Source organism: Uranotaenia lowii, chromosome 1 (assembly GCF_029784155.1).
Source record: "Uranotaenia lowii strain MFRU-FL chromosome 1, ASM2978415v1, whole genome shotgun sequence".
In the NCBI taxonomy this organism is placed as follows: Eukaryota; Metazoa; Arthropoda; class Insecta; order Diptera; family Culicidae; genus Uranotaenia; species Uranotaenia lowii.
Window position 1 is genome coordinate 215,764,711 of NC_073691.1, and position 15,572 is coordinate 215,780,282.

General features: G+C 39.5%; 3 protein-coding genes across 4 annotated transcripts in view; 2 read left to right on the top strand and 1 right to left on the bottom strand.

Annotated features, from left to right (window-relative positions):
- Window positions 1-15,572, top strand: part of LOC129747744 (tubby-related protein 4) — an 81,155-nt gene that overhangs the window by 37,896 nt on the left and 27,687 nt on the right. The gene's annotated exons all lie outside the window — the stretch shown is intronic.
- LOC129747763 (uncharacterized) lies at window positions 10,090-10,803 on the top strand. The gene is made up of 2 exons (XM_055742116.1): window positions 10,090-10,205; window positions 10,274-10,803. Exons 1-2 carry the CDS (start codon window positions 10,118-10,120, stop codon window positions 10,564-10,566), a joined length of 381 nt encoding a protein of 126 aa, XP_055598091.1. The 5' UTR covers window positions 10,090-10,117; the 3' UTR covers window positions 10,567-10,803.
- On the bottom strand, window positions 10,568-11,125 carry LOC129747753 (uncharacterized). The gene is made up of 2 exons (XM_055742105.1): window positions 10,890-11,125; window positions 10,568-10,829 (listed from the first exon to the last, which is right to left on the bottom strand). Exons 1-2 carry the CDS (start codon window positions 11,079-11,081, stop codon window positions 10,620-10,622), a joined length of 402 nt encoding a protein of 133 aa, XP_055598080.1. The 5' UTR covers window positions 11,082-11,125; the 3' UTR covers window positions 10,568-10,619.

Genomic DNA, 15,572 nt, shown 5'->3' on the forward strand with positions numbered 1-15,572 from the left:
TTCTGACAGAAACTGGTTTGACTGACTCATTCAACTCGGCCCAACTTTTCGGTAATGGTTACTCGGTTTTCCGTTGCGACCGCAGCTCGCGTAACAGTACAAAAAAATGCTTTGGCGGTGTTTTGATTGCCATTAAACAATGCCATCCAAGCAGCTTTGTGACCACGGAATGTGGGACTGACCTGGAACAAGTCTGTGTTGCTGCTTCAATTAATGGAAAAAACATACTCTTCTGTGCTGTTTACGTGCCACCTGACAAAAGTAATTGTGTTCACATTATCGAGTCCCACGTGGCCACTATACGTGAACTGTGTAACCGTGCTACTGCTGATGAGTCAGTTTTGATATGTGGCGATTATAACCAACCTCGTTTGATGTGGACTGAAAGCGAAACAGGTGCTAAACTAATGAATGTTGCCGCCTTAAGCGCCGCCGCCGCATCCTTGATCGATGGAACTGATTCGTTAAATCTGATCCAACTCAACTCTATCAGGAATCATCTCGGACGGACACTTGATTTGTTTTTTGGCCTGAGTGACGAACAAATTGAAATAAGAAATGCCCCTGACATTCTGGTTCCTGTAGATTTGCACCACCCGCCTGTCGCATTCGATTTACCAGCTGCTGTGTTGGCAAGTAACTCCTCGCCAAACACTTCGGATCGTAGGAGTAGACCGTTAAATTTTCGGAAGACGGACTTTTCGCTGCTTTTACAGTACTTGAACAGCATTGACTGGGATGCAGTTTTCGGCAACGCATCAGTAGACGTTATGACTGAAACTTTCTGCAATTTGATTGGTACTTGGTTGAATTCGCATGTTCCCAGATTTAAACGTCCTGTTACACCTGCTTGGAGCACGCCCAGTCTGCGACAACTTCGACGCGAAAAAAATGCATGTTTACGAAGGCTTCGGAAAAATCGAACGGTAGACTCTCAACAACAGTTTAAAGCAGCAAGCACAGCCTACCGCAGACTCAATGCATTACTGTACAAACACCACGTTCTGCGAGTACAATCTGGTTTACGTAAGAACCCTCGAAGTTTCTGGACTTTCGTAAATTCGAAACGAAAATCGAGCTCCCTACCTACCTCACTCTTTTACAACGATGCTGTTGCTGATTCTCCAGACACGTGTTGCAATTTATTTGCTGAGCATTTTCGGGCGGTCTTCCTGGACACTGTCTCTTCCGAAACTGAGTGCTCTGATGCCACGTTTCACGTCCCGGCGGATTCTATAGATTTCAACACCTTCGAGATAGATCAAAGGCTCATCGAAAATGCCGCAAGGAAACTGAAAAGCTCTTTTGCTCCTGGACCTGATGGAATTCCGGCTGTTATTTACAGTCGATGCATCGAAGCTCTCTCGTTGCCGCTAGCCCAAATCTATAACCGATCATTTCAACAACGTAAATTCCCGGATTATTGGAAAAATTCCTTCATGTTTCCTGTCTTCAAAAATGGCGAACGACGAAATGTGAAGCAATATCGAGGCATTACGAGTTTATCGGCAGGATCCAAGCTTTTTGAAATTGTTGTAAGTCAAGCCCTCTTACGCGCTTCCTCACATTATATTGCCGCTGAACAGCATGGGTTTATGCCTGGCAGATCGGTGAGTACCAATCTTTTAGAGTACACTTCGTTTTGTCTGAACCAAATGGAAAGAAAAAAACAGGTCGATGCTATATACACCGATATCAAAGCGGCATTCGATACGATCGATCACGGAATCTTACTCGCTAAGCTAGCTAAGCTCGGTATTCATGACAACATGATCTCTTGGTTGAAATCATTCCTCACTGAGCGGTGTATTAGGATTAAATTTGGTGATAGCATATCATTTCCATTTACTAACCGATCTGGCGTGCCGCAAGGGAGCAATTTGGGACCTTTACTGTTTGTTCTGTTTTTCAACGACTTGATCCTTAGCTTGGAAATTGGAACCAAAATAGGATATGCTGATGATCTGAAACTATTCGTTCCAGTTGAATCCACTGTCGATTGTGCACACCTTCAATCTTTACTAGATCACTTTGGTGAATGGTGTAGACTTAATAAGCTATCAGTCAGCGTCTCCAAGTGCTCCGTTATAACATTCCATAGAAAGAAAACGCCAATTTTATATGATTATAACATCGATAACCAGCGCCTTGACAGGGTATTTGAAGTTGACGACCTTGGAGTTATCCTCGATGCTCAGCTTACGTTCGATAGTCAACGAACTTCAGTTATAAGAAAGGCGAATCGTCAGCTTGGCTTCATCTCCAAAGTAGCACGAGAGTTCAGAGACCCATTGTGCTTGAAGTCACTCTACTGCGCACTTGTCCGGTCAGTTACAGAACATGCTGCAATTGTTTGGGCTCCCTATCAGTTATGTTGGATTTTGCGAATCGAGCGTGTACAAAAGCGTTTTGTTAGATTCGCTCTACGACATCTACCCTGGCGTAATCCTGAAAACCTTCCCGCATATTCCGACCGGTGCCAGCTTCTGGGATTAGAAACATTGGAACGCCGCCGAAAAACTCAACAGGCATCATTCATCGCAAAAATACTGAATGGAGAAATTCAGTCGCCAAACCTGCTAGGAATGATCAACTTCAATGCTCCTTCGAGGACGTTACGTCATCACTCTTTGCTATCGAATCGAACCCACCGAACATCCTACGGCCATAATGAACCAGTGAGTGCAATGATGCGTACGTTCCAGATTGCTGAGCATCTACATCAATTGGGGGAGCCATCTAGCCGATTCATCAACCGAGTACGCCAGTCTTCATTGTTTCGTGTTATCTAATTGTTTTGTATAGATCCTTAGTATAGATAATTCATTAAAACAAAATGTTCGATGAATAAAACTTAATAATAATAATAATAATAATCTATCATCACCCCTAGGTACTTCATTGCTCGTTTGGACACGATTTTGCACGGTCCAACTGCAATGGTACCTGTTTGGGGTGTGTAACCTTCGACTAAACTAGTCTTGCTAACCTCAAGGTCGCTTATCTGTGAATGTACCTTAACCCACTTTTAGGAGAGGAAACATATCACCAACAGGAACCCATTATATGTTGCCCCGCAAAGAGATGCAAATGAGTACCCGTTATAGGGAAATGGAACTTTCACTCTAGGGGTGTCAGGAATAGTCAAACCATTGATCGACTTTCCAGTGACGAGGGGTGTGTGTTCCTTCCGAAATCGCTACGCGTTTAAAATATAGTGAAACTTAGGGAAAAGTGAGCTATTTCTCTAGGAAGATTTGAACCCGTCTAACTTCTTTGAATACATATACATGGCTTTATTTAGGGTTTTCATGTGTCTACTTGCGTGTGTTGGGTTCTTTAATGTTGACGTCTTGGCTGGGCACTTCCCTCGATGGCATGCATTTAACCGGTATTCTCAAATCCGAGGGTTCATATTTTGGCGAGATGCTGATTTGAGAATCTAGCGGGCCCGGATCTAGACGAAGTCAGTACTCTAGGGATTGCGATCGTAGCTAACGGCCGCTCCTGGTGTTCGCTTGCCGTGCACCCTGGTCAGTATAGATGTTGACCACGTGCTATCTTGCTACCGCTGACCCGTCTGGCTTGGATCCGAGATCCCCTATGGATGAAACTGGTTCGGAATTTGTCCGAATAAGAGAAAAAAGGCCCTTGCTGGACCTGGCGAAACAATTAGACACACCCTCAAAGCCATATTTTTCCACACTTGACACATGTAATTATAAATAACATTTAACAAACTATTTTAACAAATTTTACCTTTTTTCTGCTTTTAACTTGTTCTCCTTCTTGTTCTCTGTTTTGTCTGCTTGTTAGCCCTTATATTTTACTTTAACTGTTAGACTATAATTATAAATAATTCGCTTTTAATAATTCTTTCTAGGTTATGTTTCACGATTTTACTAACCGTAACAGAACTTTTTAAATCGCACACAAATTCTGATCCCTTTCATTGGCTTATTGCCTTGAGCGAAGTATTAGCTAACAATTGTGCCCTTTCCTATAAGAAATAAACCACAAATTCAACAAGTTTCACTTTTTACAAAAACCACATGTTAAAACCTACAATTACTAAAAACGGCGCGCACTCTACTTCACTCGAAAGTCACGACCAGAAAGAATGACTCTTGTTTCATTTGATAAGTTGGAGGCTATGCGGATAGGAATTTAAAAAGGAACGGACAAATAGTTTGATATGTCAAAAGGGATACTGGTGCGCCATCTGCATCTCAACCCCTTTAAACACCCTGGCTCACACCGTTGGGAATACACTTCTTCCCCCGCGAGTGTGCCCCTGTAACTAATGTCGACCTTGCCAGCGAAGACACCAACCTATCGACATTAGATCACAGTTGATTGCAGCCCTTGACTTGTTTTGCAAAACGGGTTAAATTGAAAATGCTCCTAACTTATACTTGGGTCGGAGACCACAAGCATAACTTGTGACCAACGGTTACAGGTGAGATCAGGTTGGTGATTAGCACCATCTCGGTCTCGTGGTGGGCTAGACGCAGGCACTTGGAATGCATCCAGCTTTCCACTGCCTGGATAGCTACCGTGGCCAGTAGCTCAGCCTCCGCTGTTGAGAAGCCTTTCGCCAAGAGGACTACATCATCTGCAAATCCTACGAGTTCAGCTCTCGATGGGAGGGTCATTCGTAGGAGTTCGTCGTAAGTGATGTTCCACAGAACCGGGCTGAGTATTGACACCTGTGGAACACCCATCAAAACCTCTTGTGTTCGCAAACCCTCGCCGGTCATATACTGCAGTTGGCGGTTGGGGAAATTACTTTTTACAAGCCTATACAGATATGTCGGGGTCCTCATTTGGATGAGCGACGACGCAATCGCTGTCCAACTGGCACTGTTGAAGGCGTTCTTCACATCCAGAGTGACCACTCCGCAAAAGCGGAACTTTCTCTTCTTGGTTAGCCTGGCTCTGTCCGCTACCTCGATGACCGAGCGGATGACATCTACAGTGCTGCGACCTCGACGGAAACCAAACTGTTTTTGCGAGAGTCCGCTCTCGCTTTCAGTGTATCTCTGAAGTCGGTTCTGAATCACCTTCTCCAGGACCTTACCCGCTGTATCCAGTAGACAGATCGGCCGATACGCCGATGGGTTTCCTGGAGGCTTTCCCGGTTTTGGCAGAAGGACGCCGTTTCCACGTGTCAGGGAACACCCGTTCCGCCACGTATCGTGGCAACGATGTCCGGAACATATCGGGGAACTCACAGATCGTGGACTTCACTGCGACGTTCGGAATGCCGTCCGGTCCGGGGCCTTCCCCGGTTGGAGAGACTTGGCGATCTCGCGAAGTTCTTCCACTGTTATCCGCCCTTCGGCGCTGGTGTCAATCGTACGGGACCCATGACTATCCGATAGGCATCACCTCATGGACAGTCGTTGGTGTCACGGCATAACTGAACGTGGCCCTGGAAGGTGTTATTCGACGATCAGTGGGTGAAATGCGGGGCACGATTTTCAACAGGTCCAGTCAACTTATCTGTTTTTACGATGACATTGATAAAGTCGGTAGATCATATGTGGCTGTGGAGGAAATCTACCACAAACTGAAACGCGAAGCAGGAAGGATTGGGTTAATGGTTAATAAATACGTCCAAGACGGAGTATATGCTGGCCTGCGGATCCGAGACCGACCGAATCCGCTTGTCCAGTTATAATAAGGTCACGATCGACGGCGACGAGCTAGAGATAGTCGAAGACTTAGTCTATCTTGGATCACTGGTGACCAGTGATGCCAATGTGCCTTATTTTTCAGGATTTGCCTGATTTTTCAGGATTTGCCTGTTTTTCGAGGCTCAGCCTGACAACCTGATAAGCCATTGAATTTCCCTGATTTTTGAAAATAATCCTGATTTTGCCTCATTTGTGGAAAGTGTTGAAAAATGGTTTGTTAGGAACTGCATTAGATACCATTGCTGAAGTGAAAATGTGGGTATAATAAACATTTAAAAAAAATCAAATCCTTATTTTTTTTCAACTTTCCGCATACAATCTTCAATCAAAAAGAATTTTTGCCAAGTTTTTTTATTTTGTATCACTGTTGGCTGGTATCATTGTCTGCGGTCACCAGCAGGGTTGCCAAGATTTTCGAAAGTCAGGAACTTTTGTAATAAAAATCAGGATACGTCAAAGTAACGGAAACTTCGCTCAAAGTGATGACCTTTTTTTCGGTTATCCCTCCTCATTTTCAGCCTAATATGTATTGTGAGCCTACTTGATTGAATAATTCTAAAGAATCAAAGCGATTGAAAGATTCCCTTTAATGCTTTCATGATCATTTTGTTATCATTAAATGATAACTTAATTAAATAATAATAAAATCAAAATTGAATAAGTGTTGTGGTATACAAAATGTCGCACCTAACCCTGCTGTTGCATGATGCCCCGTTTGACGGTACTAAATCATTCTACGATTACGAACTCGGAAATCTTACAGCATCTTACAATACGCTCATTATTTCTACAATCTGGCCCTCTTATAGCTTAGATTTATCGACTCCCTATGGTTAAAATACCGCAAACAACAAGCTACGATAATTTATCAGCTCGTCCTTCCCAGGCATTAAGAAGCTTTCAATTTGCACTCATCATTTCCTCCCCTTCCTAGCATTTCGGGCCATAAAAATAGGTCAACTACCGAATGGTGAACTCCTCAGCCCATAACGATTCTATTCAATATCGTAATGGCACATTTACTCCACTCGATTCTACATTACTATTTGTGCTTCGACTTTTTTTTTTCTTTCGTTTGTGTGTGCAGCAAGATAAAAGAAATCTTGGCACTCAGGAAACCGAACGAAAGACGGAAAAAAGATAAGTCAGGCAGGGCAGGAGCATCTTGTACATCTCTCAACGGCGCCCTATGGCCTCCCCAAAATGGTTCGATCTGTGTCAAATCCAGCGTGCCCTTCGTTTATCCGATTTTCCAGTTCTCTCCCGCTTTCTTTCTTATTTTGAGGAGAAAAATAAAACAAACTAAGCACAGTCAGAAATCCGTTTTCGCCGTACCCATCTGCTCCGGTACAATTTTCACGCTGTCATGAGTCATGTTTTTCTCCTCTCGGTAGCCGAATGACTGTGGCGCGATGGATGCTTTTTCAGTACACGGTTTTCCCTCATTTCCGTCCGGTAATCAAAGTTGACGTGGCGAACAAAATGTAATATATATCTACGCAGACAGACAGACAGTCAGACGCGTATGGTTTTTGGGTGCCGCCGCCGTCGAACTCAGCAGCCGATTATCAGCAGCCAAGCCAACCCAGCTCCAGCAGCGAAGCGGAAAGTGAAAATACTCTTCCGGTCCGGACCCTGGGGCTAGCTAGTAGGTTGAGTTGAGATGTTGTTGGGGTGGAGATGGAAATGGTCCTTTTTACGAGAGGCAAGGATGTAAGCCTCCAATTGTGCTCCGATACCAGGCAGTTAAGCAAAAACACTTCCGGCCAAATGGATCATATTTCAAATCACTGTTTGCTGCACGGTCGATGTGGGAGTAAAAAGGTAATCGTTGTCCCGGACAAAAGATCAAAGACGCGATATTTTTGGGAGGGGAAATGGGTAGTTTTGATGTATGATTTATTTTATAGATGGGGTGGGGTTAGAGCGAAGATTTTTTATTTTTGGTTTGGCGAGATTTTATCTAAGTTATTTCTGAACATTGTTGGTGATGATCTACGTGTCAATTTAAGATTAAATAACATATTTATATATTGAAACTTCATGATTCTATTCGTTCTTTGTGTTCATTAAGTTTACAGGATTTTTTCTTGTGAACACTACTCAAAATCTTCAAATGATGATGTTGGTCCCAAAGAGAATAGTAAAAGATTTTGTAGAGTCTTTTTTTTTTTCAAACGGACATAACGCTTTGTTGAAAACTCGAATCTATTTTTGCTTACAACAGCGAGGTTATACGCAATTAGAAGCGCCGATGTGGTCTAGTGGATAGGTTGGCGCGAGTCTGGTATTGGTACGCCAGGCGTACCGGGTTCGATTCCCGGTATCGGCAAGAAAAACTTTTGGGTTTGAATCCCATAAGCGGGCCGACAGGTAAGATGTGTTTCATTATATAACTGACTATATAATTGGAATGTTCAATCAGTTGCCAGCTGGCCAGGATGCCGGAATACCTGTAAGTAAACTAGCCCACCTGATTGATTCGTTCTTCCAAAATATACCTACATCAACACACGCAATACATTCACCACATAACAGTTCATACGAAGCCATGGGGTCCGGGTATGGTGGCGCGCTGCATTGGAAATTTGTCGAACCTAATAATCTAAGGAATGCATGTGAACCCATACTTTGGCAGAAACTGCGGTGAATCCGTGCACCCATGGTGGATTACCAACAACAACAGCGAGGTTATACGCAACATGTGTATTCCACAGCACTTATTCACAATATTTCATAGTTTCGCAAACGTCAAGCTCAATTTTTTGAGTTTCGAACTTCATAAAAAAATGAAATTTCTTGAACATCCCACATAGCTAAATCACGCTCCACTTGGTCTATCCACCTCGCTCGTTGCGCCCCTCCCAAGTAACACAGATTAAGCCAAATGGCTTTTTTGAGTTTTAATATTGTTTTGTGAAGACTTTTCCATGGCATCCAATTTATAAACGGTTATTGTAACATAGGAAATGCTTCATTTATCGTGTGTTTTAAAAGAGCCCTGAAAGTTTTACTGAAACTTGAATGAAACACTATATTAAGAATGTCGTAAAAAAAGTTGCCAAATATTGTTAAAGCTTCAATAAAACACATACTTTCCTGTTTTTATTAAAGCTTTGGTACCAGTTTAAAAATGCGACCAGAAATGCGCTCAATGCGCTTTAAAATCTAGCGTTCAAGCCAAGTTGAAAAACTGTTTTATTGGAACAGTGAATGTAGACATGATAAAACTAGGTGACAGATGATTCGACAATCGAGAAGAATGTATACACGCTTAAACTTTTAACCTCTTTTTGAGATAGCATAACCTGTTTTGAAAGGATTATCACTCAAAATAAAAAAAAACGGGCCAACAAAATGATATAAATTAACACAGCCAAATTAATCTGAAAATTAAAAACAACTGTGTTGCATCCGCATTCAAACAATCGCAAATCATTCCACATCATTATTCGCTCAATTCAACACCAGTTTTGAAGAACAGTCGTTCGGCATTCTAGCAACATGTTCTATCCAGCGTATTTGTCCAGCCTTGGTCATCTTCTGGATACTGGGTTCGCAGTAGAGTCGCGCAAGCTCGTGGTTTAACCTTCGCCTCTAACATCCGTTCTCCTAGAAGCCACCAAAGATGGTTCTTAACACTCGTCGCTCGAATACTTAGAGTGTTCGCAGGTCCTCCTCGAGCAATATCCACGTCTTGTGTCCGTAGAGGTTAACTGGTCTAATGAGCTTTGTTTTCAGGTTACACTTCGTGCGAGGGCTAAGTCTACTCGACCGCAATTGCTTGTGGAGTTCAAAGTAGGCACGACTTCCACTGATCATTCGCCACCGGATTTCACGCGCGGCTGGTGTCATTGTCTGGGATCACCAGTGAGCCGAGATAGACAAAGTCCTTGACTATCTCCAGGTCGTGACCTTGTTATTACTGGACAAGCGGGTTAGGTCGGTCTTGAATCCGCAGGCCAGCATAGGTATACTTCGTCTTGGATGTATTAATCATCAACCCAATCCTTCCTGCTTCGCGTTTCAGTTTGCGGTAGATTTCCTCCACCGCCGCAGATGATCTGCCGACTAGCAATCGTTGTCCAAATTTTAACACTTGGAAGCACTGTGTTGTGACCTCAATAATCACCTAAGAGGGGAGCAAAGGTAATCGGAAAAATCGAAATTAAAATTTTAATGCCAAATGACTTTGAAATACATAAAAGGTCGAGATCTGGTGTTATGTCGAAAAAAAAAACTTTGGCCAAAAATCGACTAAGTTATGCCCTGATTCTGAGCGTTACGATTTTGGGTGTACTTTATCGATTTCCATGCCGCATTGATAAGATTACAGCTCGGAATGAGTTGTGAATCAACTATTTTTCGCATCGAATTAGCATCAGTTCAATTCTGGAAGTTGCGCAAAGTTGTTTGCCATGAAGTTACTGTTAGTCATAGTTCTGTTAGGAGTATTTAACCACTCCGCTGAAAGTGGAAGTGTAGCTTTCGGTAGCCGGTGTGCAGGTTTGTTTGTTTTTTTTTTTAATCTAAACACACGGGCTCCGGCTTAACAACAGGAAAACTTCCCACAGGTGATAAGCTGCTGTACTCGTGGCGTCTCAGCTCCGGTCCACTTCCAGAACCGGGCAGTATCACACTCCACTTCGACTACAGCACCAGCAATCACATTTTCGAGCGTGAATACTTCACCCAGATAGAGTTCGAACGACCGGATGATCTGATACCGAACGGGTTTGTGCGCAATCGGTTCAACTCCAGCTTCATGGAAATGTGGCCCATACGACTCGGTGTTACAGAATGGTGGCTTCAGGGGAATTTGTATGGATTCGATTCGGAACCGTTTCCGGACAATTGTAGTTCTTAGATCGTTTGTGTGAAATATATTTTTAATACATAGATACACAGCAGATCTTAGTCTTAGATGAGAAAATAATCATTTGAATGATAGTCTTCACTCGTCCAACCTTCTGTGGGAGGGAATGTGGATTCCATAGAATCAACAGGACCTTCTGACGTGTATGTGGATTCCCAAAAACCATCAGATGGTGTCACAACACCATCGAGGTAGCGGAAACAATAGGAGCAGACACTTTCGCAGCAAGTCGAACTTATTTCTCCGAGGTAGCTCTGAAAAATAACCGTAGATTTAGGTCTGCAACGCATTGATAAAAAATACTTTTATCTTACCAATTCGTTCCAGTTGATGTAGGAGACTTCCAATGGAAGAAATGCGAAGTAGTCACACTCAGATCTGGCTTCTAAAACGGAATCGATCTTTCTCCGACAGTTCTCTCCTGGGACCTCCTTTTGAAGTGGGATTCCGTGAACGGTTCCGGCAATAGCAATTGCAACAATCGTGGCTACCGATATTCCAATCATCTTTTCAGGTTATTCAAAAGCTGTAGCTAGCCTGTCGAGGCGATTGAGCAGAGTTTAGTGAAAAACAACTTCCAATGGAGAGGTTTATATATTCTACAAAAACAAGCTTACCTAGTTGTATCCAGATCTTAAATTTTGTTTATGAATAGCGATGCCTTTTACTGCTTAGTTTAACAGTTCCATAATGTTCCATAAAACCTATCCCAATTTTATGGACAGAAACTTACATTTTTTCGCGAAAAACATTTCCCGAGATGAGAGGTTGAATAATGAACTTCAAACTAGAAACTATTCATAAATTTAAAAATATGATAATTTCACCCTCATCTATGGCCATTAACATTAAGTAACAAAAACATTCGAAAGCAAGCTCTCTACTACAATCATCCGTCATCATTCGTCTTTATCATTATCAGAACCATCAGCGAAAACACAACACTTCACAAAGAAGATTCTCAGATCAGCTGGCTTGCTGCCGAGGAACGTGCCGGGGCAAAAATATGGAATTGGTGACAAATTCCGAGTAGTGATAAGAGCTACCACTGTCTATATCTTTCTCCGGAAGCTGGTGAATTTTAAAGAGCTTACAAATTTGTCCCCACTTCTCGGGCAGGGCGAGCCTTTTAAGTTTGCATTTCATCATTGCTCCTTCCTAGCGAGATACACCTACCATCATAAATACTAGATAAAGCGCAGAGAGTCTTAACTGGCTCATTTCCATAAGTCTTGAATAACAAAATGATACCGACTGTGTAACAGTCAAACGGTTCTTTCCGGGTGGCGTCATTACAGGAAGCAGGTCTAATTTGGAATGACATTAAATTTCAATATTTATGTTTTTCGATTGTAAAACCCTGATCGAAACTGACTAAAATGTTCAAAAATCCATCAAATTACAGAACGATTACGATGATCAAAATGATGAAAATAATAAAAATAATCAAATTATCAAAATGGTCCAAATTTAAAAAATGATCAAAAAGAGACAAAAAATGAAAGAGATGATCAAATGACAAAAAAACGAAAATGCTAAAAATGGCAAATATGGTAGAAATAGCAAATGAACAAAAATGATCAAAGGCCAAAAAGTATAAAAATGAAAAGCATAAAGACAAAAATACGAAAAGACAAAAATTACCAAATGAAAAACTGACAAATATGACAAAAATAACGAAAGTGACAAAAAATACAATGGTGATAAAACGAAAAAAAATAAAAGTGATGACAAATATGATCTTGCAATATTGATCATATTTGTCATCAAAAAAAGAATAAAAAAAATTACGAAAATCACAAAAATTTCAACAGTCACAATGATGACAAAAATGACAATCATAACTTAAATGACAAAAATGCCAATAATGACAAAAACGGAAAAATTGACAAAAGTGACGAAACAAAAAAAAATTACAAAAACTACCAAATGACACAGGCGCGGTCCTATGGGGGGGTGATTGGGGTGATCACCCCCCCCAAGCGGCAAAAAACCGTTACAAAATACCCGTAAATGCTCGAATTTCTTTAAAAACTTAGAACTTCCCCTAGTAGATGTGCATTTGAATTTTCAAAAATTTTCCACTCCGTGGGGGTGTTTAATCAACGAAAAGTTTGCTTATAACTTAAGAGCTAAAAATTGAAGAAAAGTCGGCCTACCAAACTCAAGCAGCTATTACTTGCAATTCTCTGGACCGAATTATACCAATCAACTTCAGCTGTTGAATTACTAAGGGTGTTGACTTTGAATTTGCTAACCATTTATCTATTTAATATTTTAATAAGGTAATGAAATGTAGGTACATTTTTTTTTTAATTTTCACTAATATCCCTCATATGCCTAAATTTTCATGAGCAAATTGTGATAAATTTTGTATTTGTTTCAAAATGTGAGCTTCTTAATTCTTTATTATGTTTTGAATTTTAATGGAACGACAAATAAGGGGTGAATATTGTTATAACACTGAAATACTTGAATATTTTTGTCTTCTGAAGTCATAAATTGATTGCCTTTACCATGCAGTTTCTTTTTTATTCTATCAGATAGAAGAAACCAATAAAAATACTCAAACTATATACATATGTATGGAATCATAAGATTGGACATTTCCTTTAGTTTTCAGAAATTTAATTGCCTTATTAGTAAGAAATTTAAATTGTAGTCATATCCTCCATTGATTGGAGTGATCAGTTTTCTAGTAGACACTTAAGAAACGTGTGACTTCAATTGACAGTCTTTGGTACCTTCTAATCTTTCTGTTTGGCACCAATATTTCACAAAATATATTCAATCGTAATATACAACATGTTAAGGCCTCATGAAATCCATTTTTAAGGAAGATTCAGCAACGGAAAGTTCCTCACTATGATTTTTCTTTGTAGTTCAAAATATCTTAAAAACCGAAGGAATCGGAACAAAATATTATAATAAAACTTAACTTCAAGATGAAAACCTAAGACGAATTTTAAATTCAATTATAAATTTCTTTTGTTTGCAGTTGGTTTATTGACAATTTTTAATCTTTACAAAGTGATGTCTAACTCATTCCAAAATCCAATGCAGTACTATTCTCACTTGCGTTTACAAGGAATTAATAATTATATTGCAAAATAACAATTGAGCTTTTGAATCACAGTAAAGATTCTCTTGCACGAATTCATCTTCCCCTCGATTTTACATCATTCAAATATGAATTATGAAACATCAAACTAACCTGTATTAAGAAATTCAAAAATAAAATAAAAGATCCAATTTAATTTAATTTGGTTTGAAATCTATCACGTCAAGCATATAATAGATGACCGTAAAAAAAATCAAATATATACTACCAAACAGAAATTGAATATGAAAATTTAAAATTTTAATAGTTACAGTTTAAGATTTAAAAACTGTTCAAAGATTTCTAAATTCAAGTTAATGCGTTAATAAAACAACAGATTCCAGAGCAACAATAAATCAAAAGAAGAAATTCTGGGCAGTGTTTGTAATTTTTGCGTTTCCTATGAGTTTTTAGAGCCAAAAAGCAATAAAAACTATTTATAAAAGCTGTTTCAATAAAAAGGAATTGGTATTTTGAGAATAAGATTTAAATTCATCTTCTAAACTCAAAATCTGCATTCACAATTATAACAAAAGGAAACAGAATTCACATTTTCCGAGGTGCAGAGAATTTGAAAACTGACTTCGACTTATTTAAGGGTACTGAATGCAAATTTGTATTTTTTCTATCTGCTCTTATTTTCGGTATAATTTTTGAAAATACAAGATTAAAATTCATTGAAAAAATGTGTGCACTTTCTAACAAAAGTTTACAGTAGGGGAGAGTGGGGTATCGTGGGCCATGGGGAAACGTGGGCCACTTTTAATATCTCAGATGTGTGTTGAGATAAAAATCTCAAACCAACTGTCATCGTCGTCGCTTTGCGTGAGCATATATTCCTATATGTTGTTGACTGAAATACGCATCATATGCTTCTTTTATTTATCGAGCTAAAAAAAGTTAGAAAATTTACTTACATAATTAAAAAAACACCCGCTAATTTCATCGATGGGGAACCTAAAGTGCATAACAAAAATATGCTAATACGCTTATGATCTAAGTTTTGTCATGATCTTTCACGTGGAAGAAGAATTTTTGATGAAACATCAATAAGTCACACAAACGGAACCAATTTGCAAATTATAGCTTGTGGGGAATCGTGGGCCACACATCTTGAATCACCTATATTTTTATGTTTTTATACACATTCAGAACTTAAAATACGTTTAACCTATCTGCAAAGTTTTCTTATGCCAAATGAAGAGTTATGAAAAGTATTTTTTCCATCCTATATAAAATTTTTTTCCAAAACGTTCGCGAGCCAGGTTTTGGAATCTATGCGATCATACACAGCTCTCTTTTTTATTCCATCATCTGGAATTGCTTTTAAATATCGAAATGAATAAGGAAATCACAGTTTTGGGTCAACTCATAAACTTTGCATGTTATTTGGTCAATTTGGATTTGGTGGCCCACGTTTCCTCACCATTTTTCAAAATCCAAAAAATATTGCTTTTTTCAAACAGTCAGAATTTGGGGAAAATAACTTATTTAAATTTAAAAAAAAATACCTTATGATACCTTGAAAATGTAGAAAACCATACCATTTTTTATTTTCATTTTATCTTTTATAATAAAGAAGTTATGGAACAACGAAAACAAGTGGCCCATGATTCCCCACTCTCCCATATAAAAAAAAATAAGAAAAAAAGGGTTCTAGCTTCATGATCAGTTTTTCTGAAGATTTTGAGTAATTTACCGTGACTTCTGGACGACAAAATTATAGAATTTAAAAAAAAAATAAATATATTTTTTTCAAATCTTTGTTTTTAAGGAACAAAATCTGTATCGTTTTTTTTTTTGGGAATTGACCATTTAGTGACATTCTTCCCTAAAATCTGCGTCAATAAATGAATAAAAAATAATATATAGATTCAAAATCATTGTTTGTTGTTCA

Bases quoted from the DNA above. Each gene is read 5' to 3' on its own strand.
- LOC129747753 (XM_055742105.1), bottom strand. From the start codon at position 11,081: ATGATTGGAATATCGGTAGCCACGATTGTTGCAATTGCTATTGCCGGA. The intron at 10,830-10,889 runs GTAAGATAAAAG...GTTATTTTTCAG, and splicing joins ACATCAACTGGAACGAATTG to AGCTACCTCGGAGAAATAAG.
- LOC129747763 (XM_055742116.1), top strand. From the start codon at position 10,118: ATGAAGTTACTGTTAGTCATAGTTCTGTTAGGAGTATTTAACCACTCC. The intron at 10,206-10,273 runs GTTTGTTTGTTT...AACTTCCCACAG, and splicing joins TTTCGGTAGCCGGTGTGCAG to GTGATAAGCTGCTGTACTCG.